Here is a 26,277-nt window from a genome sequence, read left to right as displayed (position 1 = left end):
AACACCAAGGAGAGGGAAGCACTGAAAGCACTAAGAAACGATAAGAACATAATCATACTACCAGCAGATAAATGCAGAATGACGGTCATCCTAGATAAATCAGATTACATTAAAAAAGCACAACAACTACTCGCAGATACCAACACCTACCAAATGAAGGAATCTGACCCCACACCACAACTCACCAATAGAATAAATAACACACTAAGGAATCTCCAAAAAAACGGACAGATAACCAAAGCTGACCTACAAAGAATGAAACCTGAAAGCAACAACACCCCCAGATTCTATGGACTACCTAAAGTACACAAACCAGACATCCCACTCAGACCCATAGTATCACTACCAGGGACACCGTCGTACAAACTGGCCAAAGAACTGCAACAGAAACTGAAACACCTGGTCAGCGGATCCAAACACTCCATACAATCAACACAGGAATTCTTGGACGTCATCAGGAATACACACAGACAAAGAAGAAACCATGATCTCATTCGACGTGACGGCACTGTTCACTTCGATTGACAAAACCCTAGCCAGAGAAACAATAGCCAACCTACTGGACGTACAGAACAGAAAACAGGTTCCGCCTCCTATCAACAAAGACGGCATACTTAAACTACTGGGCTTGTGCCTCACTACACACTTTACATTCAACAACCAGATATACGAACAAATCAACGGAACACCCATGGGATCACCAATCTCGGGACTCATAGCAGAGGCAGTTATGCAAAGGTTAGAGCAAACAGCCCTACAGCAAATTCAACCCAAACTCTGGGTCAGATATGTCGATGACACGTTTGTAATCATCAAAAACACGGAAATAGAAAAAACACACCGGATCATCAACGCCACACTCACAGGAATCTGATTCACGAGAGAAGAAGAAAAGGATAGCCAACTCCCATTCCTAGACGTGATAGTACAGAGAACACCGAACGGAGAATTCACCACAAGGGTACACAGGAAAACAACACACGCAGACCAAGTCCTAAACTATGAAAGTAACCACCCCAACACACACAAATGAAGCTGCATCAGGACACTATTCAAAAGGGCCACAACACACTGCAGTACACCAGAACTGCAAAAAGAGGAAGAGGAACACCTATACAAGGTATTCGCCAAAAACGGATACCCGCGCAACTTTATCAACAGATGCCTAAGAGACAGACCACGGAACGAGGACATGCCACAACCAAAAGGACTAGCCACACTACCATACATCAGGAGCGTTTCAGAACTGACAGCCAGACTACTGCGACCCTTAGGACTCATAACGGCACACAAACCAACAGCCACGCTCAGACAACAACTCACTAGAACAAAGGACCCGATACCCAACATGAGCAAAACTAATGTAGTTTACAAAATACCATGCAAGGACTGCACAAAACACTATATAGGACAAACAGGAAGACAGCTAACAATCCGCATTCATGAACATCAACTAGCCACGAAACGACACGACCAGCTATCCCTAGTAGCCACACACGCAGACAACAAGCAACATGAATTCGACTGGGAAAACACTACTATCATAGGGCAAGCCAGACAGAGAACAGCCAGGGAATTCCTAGAGGCATGGCATTCATCCACAAACTCCATCAACAAACATATCGACCTGGACCCAATATACCAACCACTACAGCGGACAGCTGAAACTGACACCCGGAAGCGGCAAGGACAGACCACTATAAATACCGGAAGAAACATCAAAGAAGCGCTTCGCAGGAGGCTCCAAAGCACTGATGATGTCGCCTAGCCAGGGGACGAAACGTTTGCAACAAAAACTTCCAGCTCGGCGAACAGAACCACAACAACAAGCACCCGAGCTACAAATCTTCGCACCACACTTGTAGAGAGATATGTTTGTAACATTTTTTAATGCTGTTGAATGTTGGGGCAGATGGTTAGATTGTTTCGTGTTGGAAATGTTCATTGCCTGTGAGTTGTGGTTTGGATGTTACTTGCCATTTTTCAGACCAAACCTGGACGTTGCCCAGGTATAGGTGCAGATTCTGTCGAAAGACTTACAATGGTGTTGAACGTTATGCAGTCATTGAGTATCCCCACTTCTGATTTATGATGGTGGGAAGGCTAGAGATGAAACTGCTTATGGTGATTGGGTCTAGGACTCTACCCTGCAAAAATTTTCTGGGTCTGATATGTTTACCCCCTAGTGCTGTAGCTGTAGGCATGATTCTCATTGACTACAGTTTTGCTAGAACTCCCTGATGCTCTACTCAGTCAAATCTGGCCTCAATGTCAGCGTTATCACTCTCCTCACCTATGGATTTCTGCTGTTTTTCATATGTTTGGACCCAAGCTGGTTGAGGTGGTAATTGGCCAGGTTGAATTTGACTTGCTTTTTGTAGACAGGACGTGCCTGGGCAATTTTCCACATTATTTGGGAGATGCCTCTGTTGTAGCTGGACTGGAGCAGCATGACTAGGACTTGTACTGAAGATATATGCTACAGAACAATTGCCTACATATGTGTTGCACTCCTGCACTACTTGAGGATGGGAAGTTTGAGGAGCCCCCGCGCTCCACAAGTTAGTTCAATTGCCCACCATAATTTACAAATTGATGTGACAGGATTGAGGAGTTTTGATCTAATCTGTTAGCTACGGGACTGTTTAACTTGGTGTATTGTGTACTAATTCTGTTGTTTGTTTTTACCTAGAACCATTTGTACATCAATGACTGCAGATGCTGGAAACCAGAGTCTAGATTAGAGTGGTGCTGGAAAAGCACAGCAGTTCAGGTGGCATCTGAGGAGCAGTAAAATTGACGTTTCGGGCAAAAGCCCTTCATCAGGAATACAGACAGAGAGCCTGAAGGGTAGAGAGATCAATGAGAAGAGGGTGGGGTGGGGAGAAGGTAGTATAGAGTACAATAGATGAATGGGGGAGGGGATGAAGGTGATAGGGCGGGGGTAGAGTGGAGTGGATAGGTGGAAAAGAAGATAGGCAGGTAGGACAAGTCATGGGGACAGTGCTGAGCTGGAAGTTTGGAACTGGGGTGAGGTGGGGGAAGGGGAAATTAGGAAACTGTTGAAGTCCACATTGATGCCCTGGGGTTGAAGTGTTCCGAGGCGGAAGATGAGGCGTTCTTCCTCCAGGCGTCTGGTGGTGAGGGGACAGTGGTGAGGAGGCTCAGGACTTCCATGTCCTCAGCAGAGTGGGCAGGGGAGTTGAAATGTTGGGCCACAGGGCGGTGTGGTTGACTGTTGCGGGTGTCCCAGAGATGTTCCCTAAAGCACTCTGCTAGGAGGCGTACAAATGGTTCTAAATTGTGGCTTTGTTAGACTGATACCTTATTTTTAGCTAGGCCTAGTGCTATTCTTGACATGCCATCCTGCACTCTTTATTGAACCAGTGTTGAGGATGATCATATTTCCACGTGGAACAATTGTACTTTTACCTTAGCATTTTGGTAATGTAATGCTAACAAGTTGTGCCACACATTTCCTGCTTGTGGAAGTTGAACTTAATCCTCATTATCCTCTCTTTTGTATATCTTGCAGGTTAACAAATTGGATATTTGTCATGTATCTCCGAGAATGATATCACTCAAAATCAATGGATAAATGCAAGCACGTAGGGCGGCTTCGGCTTGCCCAGGATCATTCGATCTTAAACCCCCAAAAATGGCATTGTGTGGACTGCAATACTACAGAGTCGATGTGGGCATGTCTCAGCTGTTCACATGTTGCCTGTGGGCGCTATAATGAAGAGCATGCACTAAAACATTTTCAGGAAAGCAAACACCCCGTAGCCTTGGAAGTAAATGAATTTTATGTATTTTGTTATGTTTGTGATGACTATGTGCTGAATGATAATGCAACAGGTGATCTCAAATTGTTGAGGAGCACATTAAGTGCGATCAAGAGCCAGAACTATGACTGTACAACTCGAAGTGGTAGGACTTTACGGTCAATGGCAGGAAGTGATGACACTTATCTTTCTCGGGGTTGTGCACAGGCACAGTTGCGAAATGAGGATAGGATGTTCACTGCACTTTGGCATCGCCGTAAACTGCTTTTGTCTAAGGTGTTCCAGTCTTGGTTCGCTCTGACAAGCAGTGGAAAACTGAGGCTTGAAGAAGAACGGCTAAAAGAAGAGGCTGAACTGAAAAGGGAAGAAGCCAGAAAAAGGCGACAAGAGCTAAAGCAGCGGCTACATGCCGAGTTGTTGAGTGCACCACCACGCAAAAGTTCCCGTTTAAACGAACTCTCTCAAGTTAGTGACCCGGCACCTCTACGATCACCAGCAAAATATCCAGCTGTAACAACTGCCCTTACGTCAAGTGCAGTTAGATTGAAAAAAATTGGTGATTCTCCTATTAAACGGAGACCCACAGTCACACCTGGTGTGACAGGACTGAGAAACTTAGGAAATACCTGCTATATGAACTCCATTCTGCAAGTGCTAAGTCATCTGCAAATATTTTGCGAGTGTTTCTTGCATTTTGATTTGAGTCAAACTCAGGAGCTGCTGGCTAGTACAGCAAATGGGAAAACAAGGCCCTTGAACCAGCAATATTTGGTTAGTGATATTAATTCAAGTACATCTTCGATAGATGAGGATAAGATTTTGAGACGACCCAGTCTTTCTGAAGGATTGAGTGGGGGAGCATCAAGTAGCAGAAATAGGGAGCTAATCCAGTTGAAGGAGCCAAGCTCGAAGCACATCTCTCTGTGTCATGAACTCCACACCCTTTTTCTGGTCATGTGGTCTGGCAAGTGGGCTTTGGTATCTCCCTTTGCTATGCTTCACTGTGTATGGCGACTGATCCCAACATTCCGTGGATATGCCCAACAGGATGCTCAAGAATTCCTGTGTGAGCTATTGGATAAAGTCCAGCAGGAGTTGGAAGCTGCAAAAACGATGTGCACAGCCCCGATCCCCATATCGCAGCAACAGATAATCAGGAAAGTTCTGACTGTGGTTAACACCATTTTCCATGGACAACTACTCAGTCAGGTAATGGCCGTATTACTGAGCAAGGCTTTATAGTGGCATTTTCTGTTTATTGACAAATGAGAATGCAGTATGGAATTAATTTCAGAAATCATAATTAAAATCTTGCATTTCAGTTCTGCAACAATGGCAACATTTTGATTCACTTTGCTCCTCTCTTTACTCTCCTAATTCAATAACTTGAGGCTGCACAAGAAAATAGCCCTGAGATTTTGCTGAGCGTGTATAACCTCTGATCACCACTTGCCATTATTAATGTTGGACATATTGAGTCAAGGCTGAGTCTTTAAAATAAAACTATAGTCCCAAGCAGTGAAAGACGAACTGTTCACTGTCAGGAGTTATCATCCCTGGAAAATTCTCCAGTCCCTGCTGAACTTAGCTGGCTCTGTTTACTTTGAAATAAATGAGGGAGCGTAATCAGGGTTGTGCTGATCATCACTATCCAGAGGTAGGATTTGTTTCCTTGAAGTCTGAAGAAGTGGTCTTTTCTTTGAGGACAAAGTCTCTCCGTACTAAATATTTCAGTTCAGGCTATTGCAATATGTAGCCTTTGAAATGCAATTAAATGTCAGAAAAGGGAAATTATGGGAGGGATAGAACAAAGTACTTTAAATGGGTAGCTCTCTGAATGCTAGCACAGGTAGTGGTGTAGCTTGGATGGCCTAATCCTGCTCCCCAGTGCTGTGCTCCTAATATTCAAACTTAGGACCCCCTGAGGGGGCTTGATAGGGTGGATACCGGTAGGTTGTTTCCTCATGTTGGACCAAATGGCCTGTTTCCATGCTATAGGGATTCTATTGTCAAGGAGACCAGAAAGGCACAACAGTTTAAGAATAAGAGACCTTCCTTTTTAAGATTGTGATGATGAGATTTGTTGGTTTCAGGAATTCTTTCTCTGGAAATTTAGTGAAGTAATATCACCGAATTTATACATGGATTAGGTAGATTTTTGATTGACAGAGGAATCGAGGATTATGGAAGGACAGGCATATATTGGAGTTGAGAGATCAAATGCTTCCATGCCCCAAGTGTGATTGACTGAATAGCTTCGGACTTTTTGCTGTATACTTGATTCTGTCTTGTGGCTGTATGACTCTATTTGCTCTCAAGATTTCCCCGATAAAATGTGTCTGCATGAATTCCCAGGTTCTGCATAGTCTTTACAACTGCACTGTTAATGTCTTGTATATATCTATCTGTCCTGCCACATTGTATCATTCCCATTTCGGAGTTAAACTCCATCTGTCACTGAGCTGCTCATGCTGCTCACCCATCCATGCCCTGCTGCCGTTGACTGGTGCCATTCTCTTTATCATACCTCCAAGTTTAGCATTAACTGTGACATTGGAAATTTCAAAAATAAAGTGATCTTAGCATTAACCCATGCACCAGTCTGGAAAATGATCTGCGATCATGACTTGTTGTTTCCTGATCTTAAGCAATTTTATTTGTTCTAATAGGATGCTGACCCTCCTACTTCCTCAGCGTCTGTTTGTTAATCAGTGACACTTGGCCAAATGCTTTCTTAACTTCCATATAGACATCATCCATTGCAAATTCCTGTTCAAACTAAACAAAAAAAACTAAAAGAATTGTAGATGCAGGAAATCAGTAATAAGAACATAATTGCTGCAAAAAACCCAGCAGGTCTGGCAGCACCTGTGGAGAGAAAGCAAGCATTAATGTTTTGGGTCCAGTAACCCTTCTTCAGAACAAGTTCAGTTTTTGTCCCTTCAGTCTAATGTGTTACTTCATTGAAAAATTCAATCTAACTAACCAAGCATGATCTGCTTTTTACTGACTTTCATTTGTAGAGTCCTTTCAAATACACTGATATCATTCCCACCTGCCCCATGATTATTTCAGAAAACCTTACCAGAGTTTGTGATGGACACTAAAGATAATGGCTTTAACCTTTCTACTGTTTAATTGGTGGGAGAAAAAAAATCTGTTCATCTGAGCACCAACTCTCTTGATGCTGAGTTAGAGCTGAACTTTCAGTGTACAAATGACCCGTTGTAGGTAAAGCTTAGGAATGCTTAAGGGGAGTCTAAAGGTCGTGGAGTAGAGAGAAGCCTTTATAGGAGATGCATTGATGTAGAGTAATGGAAGCAGGCAAGGCAGTACTAACAGCTTTATAATAGAACATCATGTGGTCAATAGTTATCATAAACTTCAAGAAGGTGGAGAAAGATGAGCGGGTGGTTTACATTATTCTAGTAACAGTTTCATTTGTGTGTTCAATAAGGGATGGTCTGTGCAGTGACAGTGTGAACACCTGCTTGGATGGGTTCACACTTGGAGTTGTGAAAGATGTATCAAATATTATCTACAATGTGGCCATTCCTTGAAACTTAGACTGATTTAACTCCGAAGAAGATTGTAGAAATCTCTTTTCTCCTGGGATGATTGTCTAGATTCCTGTAATGTATTTACTACTTACCTTAATAGCTTTATTAGTATGATAGTAATTCTGTAAAATGCTAAGAATAACCACAAAGTGTCAAATCTGTGCTTACTAGATTGTTATGTTTCACTTTCAGTCTGTTTAATTTTGATGTTATCATGGGAAATCATGTCTCACATACTTGATTGAGTTTTTTTTTGAAGAAGTAACAATGAAGATTGAGGGCAGAGCAGTAGATGTGATCTGTATGGACTTCAGTAAGGCGTTTGACAAGATTCCCCATGGGAGACTGGTTAGCAAGGTTAGATCTCATGGAATACAGGGAGAACTAGCCATTTGGATACAGAACTGGCTCAAAGGTGGAAGACAGAGGGTGGTGGTGGAGGGTTGTTTTTCAGATTGGAGGCCTGTGACCAGTGGAGTGCCACAAGGATCGGTGCTGAGTCCTCTGTTTATCATCATTTATAGAAAATGATTTGGATGTGAGCATAAGAGGTACAGTTAGTAAGTTTGCAGATGACACCAAAATTGGAGGTGTAGTGAACAGCGAAGAGGGTTACCTCAGATTACAACAAGATCTTGATCAGATGGGCCACTGGAGAAGTGGCAGATGGAGTTTAATTCAGGTAAATGCGAGATGCTGCATTTTGGGAAAGCAAATCTTAGCAGGACTTATACAGTTAATGGTAAGGTCCTAGGGAGTGTTGCTGAACAAAGAGACCTTGGAGTGCAGGTTCATAGCTCCTTGAAAGTGGAGTCGCAGGTAGATAGAATAGTGAAGAAGGCGTTTGGTATGCTTTCCTTTATTGGTCAGAGTATTGAGTACAGGGGTTGGAGGTTATGTTATGGCTGTACAGGACATTGGTTAGGCCACTGTTGGAATATTGCTTGTAATTCTGGCCTCCTTCTTATCGGAAAGAGGTTGTGAAACTTGAAAGGGTTCAGAAAAGATTTGCAAGGATGTTTTCAGGGTTGGAGGATCTGAGTTACAGGAACAGGCTGAACTGACTGGGACTGTTTTCTCTGGAGCGTCGGAGGCTGAGGGGTGACCGTATAGAGGTTTGCAAAATTGAGGGGCATAGATAGGATAAATATACAAGGTCTTTTCCCTGGGTGGGGTGTCCAGAACTAGAGGGCATAGGTTTAGGGTGAGAGGGGAAAGATATAAAAGAGACCTAAGGGGCAACCTTTTCACGCAGAGGGTGGTACGTGTATGGAATGAGCTGCCAGAGGAAGTAGTGGGGGCTGCTACAATTGCAACATTTAAGACTCATTTGGATGGGTATATGAATAGGAAGGGTTTGGAGGGATATGGGCCTGGTGCTGGCAGGTGGGACTACATTGGGTTGGGATATCTGTTTGGCATGGACGGGTTGGACCGAAGGGTCTGTTTCCATGCTGTACATCTGACTCTGTCCTCTCTCTCCTTAACTGACTTTTAGTGTAAATCCAACTAACTACTTCTGCCCTTGTACACTCATTCTCTGTTTTATCTGCATAGTTTTCTGTTCCCTAGGTTCTCAGACCCACAAAGGAATTGCAGAGATCTAAGGTTTTCTGGTTTTAGTGGGTTTTCTAAATCAGTGTTCACTTTCCTATTATTCCACAATTTGTCTTTTGGAACAATAAAGCTTTTCTTTTGTCTAGCTGACATTATCTTTAGGAATTAAGATGGTGATGGAGTTAAGAGGGTGGGCGAGGTTCCTCAAACATCCATGTTTCCGGGGAATTTTGAAAGTCATGAACTTGTAAGGTTGGAAATATACCAACTTAACTGCCTTTAAGCACTTGACTTTCAAAGTTCAACTCAAGTGTGATTCCATTTTTAATGCTAGAAGCTACATTCTTTGCAGGCACAAGGCTGAAAGAGTTGGACTCCACACTGTTTCTCTTCACAGAGCTGAGTTCATGTTGGACTTGCTGAGTTTCTCCTACATCTTGTGTTCATTCAGTTGACTTTGTGTGGTTTGAATTTAATCTGTTAACTACACGCTATATCATTGTTCCTTTTATTGCCGCTGTGTCAAAACCCTGGAACTTCCTTCCGAACAGCTCTTTGTCATTACACCCAAGGACTGCAGCAGCTGGGATCAAATTTTGGCCCAACCAATGATAGCCACAAAGGAACAAAAAGAATTCCAGCTGCATTTCCATGCCAGCCATTGTCTGGCCAGTCAGGACCCTTGTCATATGCTGTATGAATTTTTGCTTTCATTTGAAGTTTTTTTTTCTTAAGTAGGTGGTAGAAACACAGAAACCAGGAACAGGAGTAGGCTGTTCAGCTCAGAGTCTGCTTTGCTATTCGATGTGGTCACATCTGATCCTCCTTCTCAATTCCATATTTCTGCTTTTTTTAACCCTTAGTCTTTAATCTAAAAAGTTTGCTCTGAACATGCTTACAAAAGAAATTAGGTAGTGTTAGATCAGAAGTGAAGATAAATAAAATTGCCATAAAAGTCAGGAAGTCTGTGGATTGGGAGTATTTTAGAATTGAGCAAAAGAGGACAAATGTTTGATTAACAGGGGAGAATACTAATGTGAAATTGAACGGAACTTTGAGTGTTTCCAGTCAGTTTCAATAAATATGTGAAGAGATGATGTCTAGTAAAGACTATCAGAAGCCAGACAAATTATAATTGGCACCAAAGAAATGAATACATAGTTTGATTCAGTCTTCACAAAAGAAACCAGAAAAACCCTTCCAGAAATGTTAGAGCACCAAGGCTGTAATGGGCGGGTGGAATTGAAGGAAATGAGTATTAGTAAGGAAATGGTACTGGGAAAATCAATGGAGTCAGTGGCTGACAAATTACCAGGACCTGATGATCTACATCCCAGAAATTTAATCTGGTTTACTATTGTTTCACTTTCTCTATGGAAGTGTATGCTTCCTTGGGGAAGGAAATCAAAACTGTACGTAATACCTGAGGTGCAGTCTTGCTATTACTCTATACAATAGCAGGAAGGCGGCTTTACAGAAGTAAAGCCTTACTATAAAGACCAACAAACTGAGAATGTTCTGCCTCCCCAGTTTCCCTCCTGTCTGGCCATGAGCATTCATTATTCTTGTTTGCACTCCCGTGATTGAGTTAACTCATCTGCAGTTCATCCCATCCATTCCCTTTAAATACCTAGGCGTTCAGCTTCCCTTCCTGTCTCTGGTATTGTAATTTGTTCCCGTTTTCTCCACAGCTATCCCGAAACTTCTTGAACCCACAGTCTCGTTCCACTGCTTCTTGACCCACCCCTAATCACAACATCTTCAACATGATATCCTTGCCATAAGGATGACCTCCATATATAGCTCTTGCTTTTCACCCCATCTTCAATAATTTCTGTCAGACTGCTAATTTGATATCTGATCGTGATTGAGCTATTTCCCCCAGCTAAATCAAGGTCATTGTCTTTAGCTCATCTCAAAATATGTGCACAAAATTGTATTTCCTTCCACAGTCACCTTGGGGTTGAAAGGATCCTTTTGAAATCCTGTTCTAAGATGAGTTTCTGATTCTACATTATACCTTTTGAAGGACCTACTTTCATCACTTAATCTGCCTCTGTCTCAGTTCATTGTCTGCAGGAACCTTTATACATACCATTGTCACCTTCAGACTTGATTAACTTCAGTATTTTATTAGCTCGCCTCCCATTCTATATCTGTCAACTTAGACAATTCAAAGCTTGTGTGTCTACTCTATCCTACATTACATGCCACATATCCATTATTTTTCTGTCTTCATAACTTACTTTGACTGTTGGTCTGACAAGTTAACATTTGTGATTTTCATGCCTGTGTTTAAAACAGTCTCACCTCTCATTAGAGTATCAGCCTTGCCCAGTGTCTGAAGTACTTTGAAATACTGTTCTTAAAATGTGCTATTTAAGTGCAAACCTAACATTTGAATAAATGCTCACCTATCTGCGAAAAGAGAAGAGACACTTACTGAGTCCTGATATATTTGCCAGATTGTTCTTGGTCCTGGTACTGTTAAAGACACCTGTATCAAGTTCATTCTTGTTGCTGATTCCTCTGAGTAGGTTTAGACAAGATTCAGGCAAATCTTTATTTTCTGTATAGTAATAAATAAATGCTGCATTGCTCTGGCATCCTAAGATAGGTCTTTGTAGTTCTTATCAATTGTGAATGGACAGCAAGTCATTCAGAGCATTATAGTTTAACAGTGCTCCACCTTGTTCCTAACATTCTCTGTTCCCAGTGTGTGGCCCAGACATTGAAGTGTGCAGATCTTTTAGATGTCTTGTGTGTTTCTTATTTGCAGTAATGCAGGGGAGTCAACTTATGTTGAACCTGTAAGGGAGCTTCTGGGTAGGTTTGAGGAGCATTCTTACTAACTCAGAAGCTATCTTGCCCTATACTATTGTGAATATACTTCTTAAAAGCTTGAAGACTTCAAAGGGCTTTAGGACATCTTAAGGTCGTGAAAACCTCCACTGTAAATCCAAGTTTTATTACTTGGCAAATCCTAATGACAAAACCACTTTACAAAGAATGTCCCTTGCTACTTCTGCAATTTATTCAGGCAGTAAGGCTCAACTCTAGGAAATAGTGACTCATTTCAGAAGATAGAACATTGGAACTTTTAACACTAAGTGACTAGGAGAATATTCACAGCACAAAATGTGTACTTTGTTCCTTAACAACACTGTGAAATATCTTTGATTAGAAGAAGCTGGTTGTGAAGGCTCATGTGGAACTTAAACGTCAGCATGGACCAACTGAGCTGAAGCCTTGTTTCTAACACTCGAACTCTGACGTGTTTTCTGCATGTGCACTTTTTACCAAATGTTATGGGTGAGCTGTTAATAAGAGACTGGTAATTTTCTTGTTTTTTTTATCCTTTCTTCCTAGTCCCTACTAAGATAAGATTAGTCACACTAAGGTGAACTATATTGCCTTAAAGCTATCTAAATTGTGATGAAGTCATTTGTTACAGCTTGGGGATGTAAATGTGACCCATTTAAAGGGGTAGCATTCAGTATTATTGATTGGGACACCATCCTGAAATGGTCCCCATGAAACATGGATTTTTCTTTTGTTTAAATCCCTGTCACTGGAGCCTGTCTAGCTCATTTGAGGCTATTTACATACAGAGACAGATATGTCACTCATTCTTTTCGCAAGTGAGTCCTGAAGTAATAGTATTTTCTATATTGTTGAGGGACTGTTACTATATTAACCTTTCAAAGTGGCAATTCCTGACTCTGACATGATGCCAGTCTTGTTTGTGAGCTTGCTCAGTCATCACTTATGCATTGACATGCAACCAGATGACAAACTAAAGAAGCGTGGGTAGGTTAGTACCACAATATACAATGCATTTCGTCATGCACTTGTCTAGACAAGCAAGCTCATCTTAAACTTAATCGATTTCTAATTTTCCATCTGTATATTTGAGTAATAATCTTGTGCAAGAGCCAAACTAATTTCACCAGAACACACGTATTTTGGCTTTTCTGTCTTTATTTTTCAGTAGCATTCCTAAATTCTTTGGCGTCATCAAGCAGATGTTTAAATGTACCACAATACCATTTTCTTTTAATTTGATTTTTAGAAGTTACAGACCACTTTGGAGAAATCTTCTGAGTCCATTCTGGATATTTTGTGTTCCCTATTGAAGTTGAACATAGCCCAGCCTAATTTTGGAGGGTACTGTGCTTGAGGCATATTTTGGACATGCTTTCTACGCCTTGACAACCAGTTGACCCCTGTGCTCTGAAGCTGCTTCAATATTCTTCATCTCATACTTTCATTACCTGTACTTTCACTAACACCTCTTCAGTGGCCTGGGCTTCCTCCCTCTTCAACCTGTAAGCTTCCAATATTACTTTTTAATGCTACTGTAAGCCAGGTCTTACTGTTCAGAGCAGATTTAGAGGAGGTGGTGCAATTTCTTAGATTCCCTACAGTGTGGAAACAGGCCCTTCAGTCCAACCAGTCCATACTGACCCTCTGAAGAGTAACCCACCCAGACCCATTTCCCTTTGACTAATGCACCTAACACTATGGACAATTTAACATGGCCAATTCACCTGACCTGCACATCTTTGGACTGTGGAAATTGGAGAATGTGCAAACGCCACACAGTCACCCAAGGCTGGAATTGAACCTGGGACCCTGGTGCTGTGAGGCAGCAGTACTAACCATTGGGCCACCATGCTGCCCTAGATTAGATTCCCTACAGTGTGAAAACAGGCCCTTCGGCCCAACCAGTCCACACCGACCCTCTGAAGAGTAAGCCACCCAGACCCATTTCCCTCTGAATGATGCACCTAACACTATATGGGCAATTTAGCATGACCAATTCACCTGATCTGTGGGAAGAAACCAGAGCACCCGGAGGAAACCCACGCAGACACTGGGAGAATGTGCAAACTCCACACAGTCAGCCACCCGAGGCTCTTAGCTTTTTAAGTGGTTGGATATGCTTATTATCTGCCCATTTTCCCTAGATATTTCCGTAGAGCCAGCTCAATGAGGGCTGACTGTGTGCCAGACATATCTCGTAACAGATTTTTTTTTTAGATTACTTACAGTGTGGAAACAGGCCCTTCGGCCCAACAAGTCCACACCGACCCGCCGAAGCGCAACCCACCCATACCCCTACATATACCCCTTACCTAACACTACGGGCAATTTAGCATGGCCAATTCACCTGACCCGCACATCTTTGGACTGTGGGAGGAAACCGGAGCACCCGGAGGAAACCCACGCAGACATGGGGAGAACGTGCAAACTCCACACAGTCAGTCGCCTGAGGTGGGAATTGAACCCAGGTCCCTGGCGCTGTGAGGCAGCAGTGCTAACCACTGTGCCACCGTGCCGCCCGTCTCTTCCTCATAACCCTTCATCATCTTACTGTGGTGTTATGAATAGGCTCAAAAAGGCTACCTTTTTTTATTTGTGTTCCATATCTATCTTGATGTGGGCTGTAGTATGAAATGGCTGACTCAGACCTCTATAATCAGTCTGAATGCTAAGGAGTATTTATCAATACAATCAAACTCAATACTTAGAGTTTTCAAGTCTAGGTATTTTACTTCAGTAAATGTTTGGTTCTGCTTTCTGATGCAAGATTGACTTGGCTTCAGCCATGGAAGATTTTCCCTTTATAAGTAAGCCATGTTCTTAGAGAAATGCTGTGTGTGATCAAGAAGACAGCAGCAGCCAATAAAGATCCAATGGATTGAGGCAACCATCCAGATTAGTTATTTGAGATAAGCAAAGTTATTGAATTTTTAAGAGTGCTTTTATTTCTTTGGGGAATTTCCAGCTGCTAACCCTAATAGCAAGCCCAGTCTATAGTGACTCTCCTCAAGTTATTGTCTGCATGGATGTTAGTGACTGAGACGGTAAGGGATGCAGATGTGGGAACTTGGAGTCAACAGATGCAAAGCTAGAAGTGCATAGCAGGGTAGACCGCATCCAAGGAGCAGGGAAGTCAATATTTTGGGTCAAACCCTTCATTAGGACTGGGGAGAGGGAGGGAATCCAAAAGTATGTAGAGAGGGGGAGCGGGACTAGAGAGAATAAGTGTGATGGTGATAAGTAGATGCAAGTAAGGGGTTTTTGTGATTGGTCAATGGGAAGGGTGGTGCTGACAGGTAGTAGCACGATGGATCGGTCAGGGAAGTGAGGAGGGGGGGATGGGGCTTGACATAGGATAGGGTTGGGAAGAAGGGACTTTGAAACTGGTGGTCTGTGTTGAGGCCATTGGTCAGTAAGTTTCCCAGGTGAAATATAAGGTGTTGTTCCTCTGGTTTCCATTTGGCCCCTCTCTGCCAGTGGAGGAAGGGAAAGATGGACGTGTCGCCGGGCGAATTGAAGTGGATGGCAACTAAAGGTCGGGGTAGATAATGCGTGTAGAGCGCAGATGCTACACCGACTGGTCCCCGCGTCGATGTTTGGTGTCCATGTCTGGAGCAATAGATGAGATTGGATTATGTGCAGGTGAATCTCTGTAGAATCTGGAAGGGTTGTTTAGGGTCTTGGATGGAGGTGTGTGGGTGTGGGGCAAATGTTGCACCTCTTGCGGTTGCATGGAAAGGTACCTGTTGTGTTGGAGAATGTAGAGTTGGCGAGGGAGTTGTGGAATGAGTGGTCCCTGCAGAAAGTGGACGGGGTGGGGGAGGAAATTTTTTTTGGATGGGAGGGTCTGATTGTAGGTGACAAATGTCGGAGGATGATGCGCTGGATTTGGAGGTTGGTGGGGTGATATGGGAGGATGAGGGATTCTGCCCTTGTTGTGGGAGGGGGCTGGGTGGAGGGAGCAGGGGCAGGAGGTTTGAGGTCAAAAGTGCATCAAATGGAGGTGATGCGATTGAGGGCAGTCTCCATTACTGAGAAATGGAAATTACAGTTCCTAAAGTAGGAAGATACCTGGAATGTCCTGGAGTGGAGTGCCTCATCTTAGGAGCAGATACAGCGGAGGTGGAGCAATTGGGAATATGGGATAGTGTTTTTACAGGAGGTTGGCTGAGTGGAGGTGTAGTTGTGGGAGTCAGTGAATTTGAAATGGATATTCTTGGTGAATCAGTTTCAGGAGACTGAGTGCCCTATAGAAGGGGAGGAAGGTGCCAGAAATGGTCAAGGTGAATTTGAGGGCAGTGTGGAAGATGTTGGCTAAGTTAATGATCTGCTTGAGCTCCTCACTGGAGCATGAGGCAGCATCAATGCAGTCATCGATATAGTAGAGGAAGAGGTGAAGGAAGGTGCTGTTGTAGTTTTGGAAGAGGGACTGTTCCACGAAACCTACAAAGAGGCAGCCATAGCTCAGGCCCATTTGTGTGCCCATAGGTATCCCTTTGGTTTGTAGGAAGTGAGAAGAATCAAATGAAAGGTGGAGGGTGGGGATCAGTTTTGCCAGGCAAATAAGCGTGTCAGTGGAGGGGGATCTGGTTGGACCCACAGAAGAGAAAAAAAGCAGAGGTCTTTCAGGCTCTCCTGACTTCAGCTGTAGTGTCTGTGATGAGGATATTGTTGTATCGCAGTTAACTGCTGAAGATAATGATTACTGTCTCTTTTTCATTGAAAAAGATGCAAGAAATCTCCTTAAATCAGAGATCCAAGTGATTAGGATGAATGAGGAGTTAAAGGAAATGATTATTTGTAAGATTACTGTACTGGAGCAATTAATGTAGCTGAAAGTTTTTAAATCCCCCAGGACCTGGTCATCTGCGTTCGAATATTTGCTACAGAGCTAGTTGATGCATTGGTGATTACATTCCAAACTCTGAGAGATTCTGGAATGATGGCTACTTATTGAAAGCAAGCAAATGTCTTACTAATATTTAAGGGAGTGAGAAAACTGGAAAGTACAAACCTGGTCGATTTACATTAGTAGGGAAAATGCTAGAATCTATTGTAAAGGGTGTTATGAATAGACATGTATCTGGTAATGTTCTAATTGGGTATAACCTGGATTTGTGAATGGGTAATCATGCTTGACAAACTTTTTTTTAAGTTTTTACCAACAAAATTTATAAAGGAGAGCCAATGGATGGAGTATACCTGGATTTTTGGAAGGCTTTTGATAAAGTCCCTCATGTTGAAAAATATTCAATCATGTGGGATAGGAGGTAATGTACTGGCTTGACATGGTCAGCCAAAGGAAGGATTGTTCTCATGTTGGCAGACAATGACTAATGAGGTACTGCAAGGATGAGTACAGCTGTCAGTGTGTCGATGATTTGGGGGTAGAAACCAATTGTAATATTTTCACATTTGCAGATGATGTGTATTGAGAAGGTATGAAATGGCTTCAAGAAGATTTGGATAGGTTTTAGTGAATGGGCAGGAACATGGCAGATGGAATGTAATGTGGGAAAGTTAAAATTGTCCACTTTGATAGGACCAATATATGTACAGAGTATTCCTTAGATAGTTAGAGATTGGAAAGTGGAGATGCGCGGAGAGACTTAGGTGCCCTTGTTGATCAGTCACTAAATACTAATATGTCAATGCAGCAAACTGTTAAGAAGGCTATTGACATGTTAGCCTTTACTGCAAGAGGAATGGGGTTCAGGAATAGTGGAGTCTTGTTCCAGTTGTATCAGAGCTTAGTTAGACCACATCTGTGTACTGTGTAGTTTTGACCTCCACATCTCAGGAAAGACAACATTGCTGTTGACAGGATGGAGTGCAACAAAAGTAAATGAGACTTGTTCCTGGGATGGTTAGGACTGACCTATGAAGAGAAATTAGGTAAGTTGCACCTGTATTCTCTCAAGGCTTAAAGAGTGAGCAGTGATCTTATTCAAACTTGCAAAATAGCTAAAGGGCAGGCAGAATAGATGGAGGTAATGTTTCCCCTGGTGGGGGATTCTAGAACCGGGGGCTTAATTTTGGTCCCGTACGAGGATTTTTTCTTTGCTAAAGGCTGTGCACCTTTGGAATTCTGTACCTTTGTCAAAACTGTGTCTTTAAATATGTTTAAATTGATGGATTTCTGATTGCCAGTGACCTTCAGGGTTATGGGGACGGTCTGAGTAAGACATTGAAGTGTTCAATCAGCTGTGATCATATTGAAAGGCAAGGCAGGTCTAAGCTGAATTGCCTACTTGTGTTCCCATATTCCTCTGATTCAGCGCTTACACAGCATTTACTCAGTATGTGAAGAATTATTAATCAGTTTAGGATTGTTTGTTGGGCTCACAGCTCGTTCAACTTGTGTTCAATATGCTGGGCCCTGGGCTTTGTAGATATAACTGTCATAAAGCTGGTCCTTTTTTTGAAAAGCTGTTCCTTTTCTTTTGTCCTTTGGTTTTTTTTCAGAGGGGTCTTAAAGACTCTGGGCTCCAAAACAGCTGGGTTTGATGCAGAGATGAAAGGCCTCTTTTGTTTATATGTAAACAAATGGGTCTTTTAGGCCAAAGCTTTTATGTTTCTAGAAGTAACCTGTATAAGTCAAGAGGGCATGGCCAGCTCTCTAGCTGAGCAGTTCAGTCCAGAACTAGTCAGATTCAGCTGTGGAGCTGTGTGGAAACAGGCTGCTAATCTCTGTCTCTCCTTCTGCCCTTCTAACTTCGATCTGTAAACCTTTGTTTCACTTTTACTGTGTTTTAAGGGGTTTGCTTATTGGGACTGTTGTATATATTTGGAACAGCATAATTAAGTTCATTTGGATAGACTGAGTTCTGAATGGGTTCTTTATTCTGTTCTTTGTGTTTCATTGTGTAATTTTGTGAATAATATTTTCTGTTTTAAAATCTGGTAGTCAACTTAGCTAACTTACTGCGGATAATTTTCACTGTACACTTACTGAAATAAATTGCCAAGTTGTGGTTGGAGCTGCCTACTTAATGTTTTGAGTGGTCTGGCCTAGTCCATAACAGAACATGCATATGCATTGTTTATTTCAGTTCAACAAAACAAGTAGGTGACAGCCATTCTCGATCAGTTTCAGGGCAGTGCCATGACCAATTAGTCTACCCGGTTTAAAATTTCAACAGAGGTTGGCAGCTAACTGTGTTGGTCATTGTTAATCAGAGTACACATGGCAGCAAATAGCACTATCCTGTTGTATGAATGCTCTTTCCTTTTACATTATCTCTTAGAAATTATCCTGATGCATGCAAAATGGAAAGCTTTGTCAAAAATCTCTCAAGTTCTGTAGTACCAAGGAACTAATTCTTTAGTTACGGAGTCATCTGTTTTAAAGTCTTTTTTAAAATTTTGGATGATTGTTGCAGGGCATTTGAGATGTGCTATGACTTCCTGAAGCCTGGGATTTCTTTAAATGCCTTTTATCTGAAAATCCAAATTGCTTTGTTTTTAACAGTATTGACTTGCACGCAAACAGTAATTGTGTTAATTATTTTATTAGTCATTTAGTTTAATCACTAACCACTTTAGTCTAACCTTGATCATGATAGCCACTTTTATTGAAGAAAATGTGTTTGCAGAGTAGCATGCGTCAGTCAATTCCTGTTCACAACAGTTCCTTTTCAGATCAGTTGGTTTCTGTAAATTTCCAGATCTTGGTAGGTCCCTAAACCTTAATGGCAGCAGGAAATTATTTGTTTTCATAATGCTTTGTGGTCTAGAAATCTGTTTGAAATTGTAATGCCTGAAGTATATCAGTATATTTGCTCTGAATATTTTACCATTGCTAACAATAAATCAAATAATTAGTGGAAGGGCAGAGAGAGGCCAGTGTACTGTTTAATGTACAGTGCTTTATTCTGTTTGGTGTAGCTTTTAACATCAGGTACAAGTAAATCATTTCCTGAACCAGCATTAATTTGTTTGTACACTGCACTGAGTTGCAAAAAAAAATTTGTGCTTCAAGTTTGAAATCCGTATCCAAGAATTACATGTCTGGGTTTGTTTTAGTTCCGGGGTTTTTCAGAATAGCTCGTGCAGGTAGTGTTCAATTCTTTTTAAATTGGAGGAATACTATACACAACTTTTGCCAATGTTGCAAAAAGGTGGTTATATTTAATATATGCTAAATGTACCACTTTTCATTAGCAGGCAACAGCTGTTTGAATGAGTGAGTCTGAACAGGTTTGACCAACAGGTGACAGTGTGGTGGGAACAAGAGGGTGAGTGGATGATAGGTAGGTGAGGGCACCCCGTGCTGCACTGTGTCCATGATCCTAAGAACCTATCCTATCACAGGCTGGAGAGGAGGAAAACCCACTTGTGTATAAATTCCACTGAGGCTGATTTGGAATGTGCCCCAACAGGGCTGAAAGCATGGTTAGCGTATAAGCTGGTGCAATTTAAATTCAATGAATTTTTTAAAAAGTCCTTTAAATAAAAGCCATCTCAGTGGTATTGATTAATACAAAGTTGTTGGAAAACACATCCAGGTCACTAATTTCCTCCAGGGAAAGAAACCGGTCCTGATGTGATGTGGCCTATATTTGACTCCAAGGTCACTGCAATGGGCCTAAAATGGGCTAACAAGCCCTTAGGGCTGATCTTACCAATGCTCACCTTCTATGAACAAATCAAAAGATCTTTTGAGGTATGATGCTGATGTATTTCTTCATCTGGGTTTCAATTTCCAATCTAAAGAGCAATTAAACTGACTTCATACTTCAGTGCTCCCTCATCTACAAATCATACTTTTGATCTAAGCCTGTTTGTTTTACTATTAGGGTTTGTGGACATGAAGGCAGCGCACACCAGACAAGTTTACACCAAGCTCTGACTTGAGCTTATATATTCTGCTGATTCATACAAAATGATTCTATATTGTATACATTTATGGTAAGAAAATTTGAATGTTGGTTGCTGTTTTTGTCCTTGCTTTAAGTAATTAGTGAATTAGAATTTAAGACCGACCAAGTCTTAATGTCTCTCATTGTGTGTGTGGACATTAAGAGGCGTCAGATAAACTGAAACTCCTCCAGGTTATCGCTTGAGTTTGATGTTAAATTGGGCAACTTTAGGAGTCATTTTCCATTTCCAACAATGTTGATGTTTCAGTTGTTAAAAGCATCAGTATGTCTTTTCAAGTGACTTAGGTGTAGTTATTTCAGACTTTTGGCATAGTCTTTAACTCATTCATGGACAGAACTCAGTAAGTGTAGAGGCGTGCACTCATGTAAGCCCTACTTATAGGACTCAGTGACCCTATATAGGGAAAAAAGCATTATCGTCTGATTGGTTTATAGTGGATAATTTGTACCATTTTGGCTCTAGTATCTCAGTTCTAGGAGGACAGATTGCTAACTTTTGAGAGGCTATTCCCAATCATTTCAGGTGTAACACATGAACTGTGCAAGTATGAAACATCCTTTATTAAAATATCTATCAAAGTTACAAAATATGTTGTAGAGTTCTTTAAAGGTAAATAGTGCCAATGCACTATCTGTGTCATATCTCTTCTCCACATGCTGTGAATGATATTCTGCAATATGAGCTCTTTCAGTGTCTTTTGAGTAAAACATAGCATTTGCTATTTCTGCTCTTGAACAGTTAATGGGCCAGTACAAGATAGCATGTTGTGAGCAGAAAACTCTGTTGCTGGAAAAGCGCAGCAGGTCAGGCAGCATCCAAGGAGCAGGAGAATCGACGTTTCGGGCGTAAGCCCTTCAGAAATGAGGAGGGTGTGCCAAGCAGGCAGAGATAAAAGGTAGGGAGGAGGGACTTGGGGGAGGGGCGTTGGGAATGCGATAGGAGGAAAGAGGTTAAGGTGAGGGTGATAGGCTGGAGAGGGGGTGGGGGTGGGGGTGGAGGCGGAGAGGTCGGGATGAAGATTGCAGGTCAAGAAGGCGGTGCTGAGTCCGAGGGTTGGGACTAAGATCAGGTGGGGGGAGGGGAAATGAGGAAGCTGGAGAAATCTGCATTCATCCCTTGTGGTTGGAAGGTTCCTAGGCGGAAGATGAAGTGCTCTTTCTCCAGGTGTCGTGTCGCCATGGTCTGGCGATGGAGGAGGCCAAGGACCTGCATGTCCTTGGCAGAATTGGAGGGGGAGTTAGTGTTCAGCCACAGGGCGGTTGGGTTGGTTGGTGTGGGTGTCCCAGAGGTGTAGTCTGAAACGTTCCGCAAGTAGGTGACCTGTCTCCCCAATGTAGAGGAGGCCAACAGTGGATGCAGTAAATAATGTATGTGAAGGTGCAGGTGAATTTGTGATGGATATGGAAGGATCCCTAGGGTCCTTGGTGGGAAGTGAGGGGGAGGTGTGGGCGCAAGTTTTGCATTTCTTGCGGTTGCAGGGGAAGGTGCTGGGAGTGGAGGTTGGGTTGGTGGGGCGTGTGGACCTGATGAGGGAGTCGCAGAGGGAGTGGTCTTTCCGGAATGCTGATAGAGGAGGGGAGGGAAATATATTTTTAGTGGTGGGGTCTGTTTGGAGGTGGCGGAAATGACGAAAGATGATACGATGTATATGGAGGTTGGTGGGGTGGTAGGTGAGGACCAGTGGGGTTCTGTCCTGGTGGCGATTGGAGGAGCGGGAAGTGGAGGAGATGCGGTGGAGAGCATCGTCAACCACGTCTGAGGGGAAATTGTGGTCTTTGAAGAAGGAGGCCATCTGGGTTGTTCGGTCTTGGAATCGGTCCTCCTGGGAGTAGATACGGCGAAGGAATTGGGAATATGGGATGGCCTTTTTACAGGGGGCAGGGTGGGAGGAGGTGTAATCTAGGTAGCTGTGGGAGTCAGTCGGTTTATAGTAAATGTCCGTTTGAGTCGGTCGCTCGAGATAGAAATGGAGGAGTCTAGGAAGGGGAGGGAGGAGTCTGAGACAGTCCAGGTAAATTTGAGGTCGGGGTGGAAGGTGTTAGTAAAGTGGATGAACTGTTCAAGCTCCTCGTGGGAGCATGAGGTAGCGCTGATACAGTCATCGATGTAGCGAAGAAAAAGGTGGGGGGTGGTGCCAGTGTAGCTGCGGAAGATGGACTGTTCCACATATCCGAAGAGGCAGACATAACTGGGGACAATGCGGGGGTTTAGAGGAAGTTGGGGGGGATTGGAAAGAGAGGATGTTCAGAGTGAGGATCAGTTCAGTCAGTCGAAGGAGGGTATCAGTGGAAGGGTACTGGTTGGGTTAGTGGGAAAGGAAGAAGCGGAGGGCTTTGAGGCCTTTGTGATGGGAGATGGAGGTGTATAGGGACTGGATGTCCACCGTGAAGATAAGGCGTTGGGGGCCGGGGAAGCGAAAATCGTGGAGGGCGTGGGTGGTGCCCCGAACGTAGGTGGGGAGTTCTTGGACTAAGGGGGACAGGACCATGTTGAGGTATGCAGAGATGAGTTCAGTGGAGCAGGCTGAGACAATGGGTCGGCCGGGGCAGTCAGGTTTGTGGATTTTGGGCAGGAGGTAGAAACGGGCGGTGTGGGCTTGTGGGACAATGAGGTTGGAGGCGGTGGATGGGAGATCCCCTGAGGTGATGAGGTTATGGATGGTCTGGGAGATGATGGTTGGTGGTCGGAGCTGGGGTCATGGTCAAGGGGGCAGTAGGAGGAGGTGTCCGTGAGCTGGCGTTTAGCTTCAGCAATGTAAAGATTGGTGCACCAAACTACCACCTCTCCTCCCTTGTCTGTCGGTTGGGGTGGGAGTGGAGGGTTGTACATTGCGAGGGTGAGAGGTTGGAGTGGGTAAGAGGGGTAGACAGGTTGAGGCGGTTAATGTCGCGGCGGCAGTTCTCTATGAAGAGACCGAGGGCGGGTAAGAGACCAGCACAGGGTGTCTAGGTGGAATGGGGTGTTTTGGAGGCGGGAGAAGTGGTCATTAGAGGGTGGGCGAGAATCCTGGTTGAAGTAGTAGGTGCGGAGGTGAGGCGGCAGAAGAATTGTTTGATGTCTTGCCACATCCACCATCCTCCTGGACACCCCTCCACTCCCTCCACTCCAACCCCAACCTCACTATCAAACCGGCAGACAAGGGAGGCGAGGTGGTAGTTTGGCGCACGAATCTTTACATTGCTGAGGCTAAACGCCAGCTCGCGGACACCACCTACTGCCCCCTTGACCAGGACCCCAACTCCCACCACCAAACCATCATCTCCCAGGCCATCCATAACCTCATCACCTCAGGGGATCTCCCATCCACCGTCTCCGACCTCATCGTCCCACAACCCCGCACCACCCGTTTCTACCTCCTGCCGAAAATACACAAACCTGACTGCCCCGGCCAACCCGTTGTCTCAGCCTGCTCCTGCCCCACCAAACTCATCTTTGCATACCTTGACACGGTCCTGTCCCCCTCGTCAGGTCCACACCCCCCACCAACTCAACCTCCACTCCCAGCACCTTCCCCTGCAACCGCAAGAAATGCAAAACTTGCGCCCCTCACTTCCCTCCAAGGCCCCAAGGGATCCTTCCATATCCGTCACAAATTCACCTGCACCTCCACACACACCATTTACTGCATCCGCTGCACCCGATGTGGCCTCCTCTACATTGGGGAGACAGGCCGCCTACTTGCGGAACGTTTCAGAGAATACTTCTGGGACACCCATACCAACCAACCCAACCATCCTGTGGCTGAACACTTTAACTCCCCCTCCCATTCCACCAAGGGCATGCAGGTCCTTGGCCTCCTCCATCGCCAGACCATGGCAATACGACGGCTGGAGGAAGAGCGCTTCATCTTCCGCCTGGAAACCCTCTAACCACAAGGGATGAATGCAGGTTTCTCCAGCTTCCTCATTTCACCTCCCCCTACCTTTTCTCAGTCCCAACCCTCGGACTCAGCACTGCCTTCTTGACCTGCAGTCATCTTCTCGACCTCTCCGTCCCCACCCCCTCTCCGGCCTATCACCCTCACCTTAACCCCCTTCCACCTATTGCATTCCCAACGCCCCTCCCCCAAGTCCCTCCTCCCTACCTTTTATCTCATCCTGCTTGGCACACCCCCCTCACTCCTGAAGATGCCCGAAACATCGATCCTCCTGCTCCTTGAATGCTGCCTGACCTGCTGCGCTTTTACAGCTCTGATCTCCAGCATCTGCAGTCCTCACTTTCTTCTAGCATGTTGTGAGCATCTTAGCAGAGTTTGCAAGCGTGACTACATTGGTGCACATCTTGGATGCAGTTAGTGAATTTGGGGGGACCTCATTGGGAGATGGAAAACAAATGAAAATAGATGGGTGGAATGCACAGTTAATTTAAGAGATTTGAATTTTGGGACATTTGACATTCGCTGAAGTAGTTGGCTCCTGACCGATCCGGTCATTCATAGTTTACATGTGCAAGCAGTTCACAGGCTAATGTTGCATTGTCATTTCTGACCGGCTGGAAGGAACCAGTGTGCATTTTTAAGTTTGCCACTGATCAGGACTATTGATTCAAAATCTATCCTTGCATCGGTGTCCTGAGCCTGTTAATGTTGGCATTGTGATATGCCCAATCAGGTGTGGTACCGGCTAGTCCTGTGTGTGCATCCACTCGAGCACAGAGGCCAGCTGAATTGCTTGACCAGCCTCTTATCAACTAGTGCTGTTATAGTAACCTATATACCAGCAAGTTAACAATGATTCTCAAAGAATTTTTAGTTGCAATGACAGACTTGCATTGAGATGGACTTTGATATTGTGGAACACATTGAACATGCCTGTCTTGAGAGACAACCCCTGTTTCTGACTATCCTTTTGCCTGGGATACTGAAATACCCACCACTGCTTTAAAAATATTTCTTTGGTAGACTGATCCAGAAAATCCAGGAAAAAATGCTTTAACTTGTTAACAGGAGCATTAAGCCAGTTTGTGTATTTGCTACAAAATTGGCTAATGTTCATAAAATTCAAAAACATGGAAGCAAGCTATTAATCATGTAAGTTTCTGTTGCATTTAAATATAAACTCGATCCAGCTTCATATGAGCACCTATTTCTATTTGAAATGCTACTAGGCTAGTCTACAAACGCAACTCAGATATGAACTTTTGAAGTTCTGATGAAGGTTGCTGTACCCTGAATGTAATTTCTGATTTCTGTTCACAGATGCTGCCGGACCTGCTAAGGTTTCCCAGAGATTTCTGTTTTATGAACTTGGAATGTTCCTTACAATATGAAACTGGGCACTTTATTCAATTAGGAGTGAATTATGAGAGGTCAATCAGTAGTTATATCACTGCTTTGTATCTTTCTGAAACAGGTTACATGCCTTGCTTGTGACAACAAATCCAACACGATTGAATCCTTCTGGGACCTTTCTCTAGAATTTCCTGAGAGATACCACTGCAATGGGAAAGAAGCTGCTTCCCAGTATCCTTGTTCATTGACAGAAATGTTGGCAAAATTCACAGAGACAGAAGCCTTGGAAGGGAAAATTTATGCCTGTAACCAGTGCAACAGTGAGTAAAGAGCGTGTACTGGATATGTTTCCTGGAGATTTAGAATTAAAGAACAATCTGGTATTCTTTCTGTATTTGCATCACTGTTTAGTATCAGACTGTTAAAATTGAATAGC

At 43.5% G+C, this 26,277-nt stretch overlaps 1 protein-coding gene across 1 annotated transcript in view; it reads left to right on the top strand.

The window, feature by feature from the left end:
- Positions 1-26,277, top strand: part of usp44 (ubiquitin specific peptidase 44) — a 52,927-nt gene that overhangs the window by 11,031 nt on the left and 15,619 nt on the right. The window contains exons 2-3 of the mRNA XM_060843050.1: positions 3,536-4,994; positions 25,963-26,161. Coding sequence (XP_060699033.1) covers positions 3,591-4,994; positions 25,963-26,161 — 1,603 coding nt within the window. The 5' untranslated portion in view covers positions 3,536-3,590. The remainder of the gene's footprint in view (positions 1-3,535; positions 4,995-25,962; positions 26,162-26,277) is intronic.

The sequence above is a fragment of the Hemiscyllium ocellatum genome, chromosome 23 (genome assembly GCF_020745735.1).
Source record: "Hemiscyllium ocellatum isolate sHemOce1 chromosome 23, sHemOce1.pat.X.cur, whole genome shotgun sequence".
NCBI lineage: Eukaryota > Metazoa > Chordata > Chondrichthyes > Orectolobiformes > Hemiscylliidae > Hemiscyllium > Hemiscyllium ocellatum.
The sequence above is the reverse complement of the archived record's forward strand: the minus strand, read 5'-3'. Positions and strand labels throughout refer to the sequence as shown.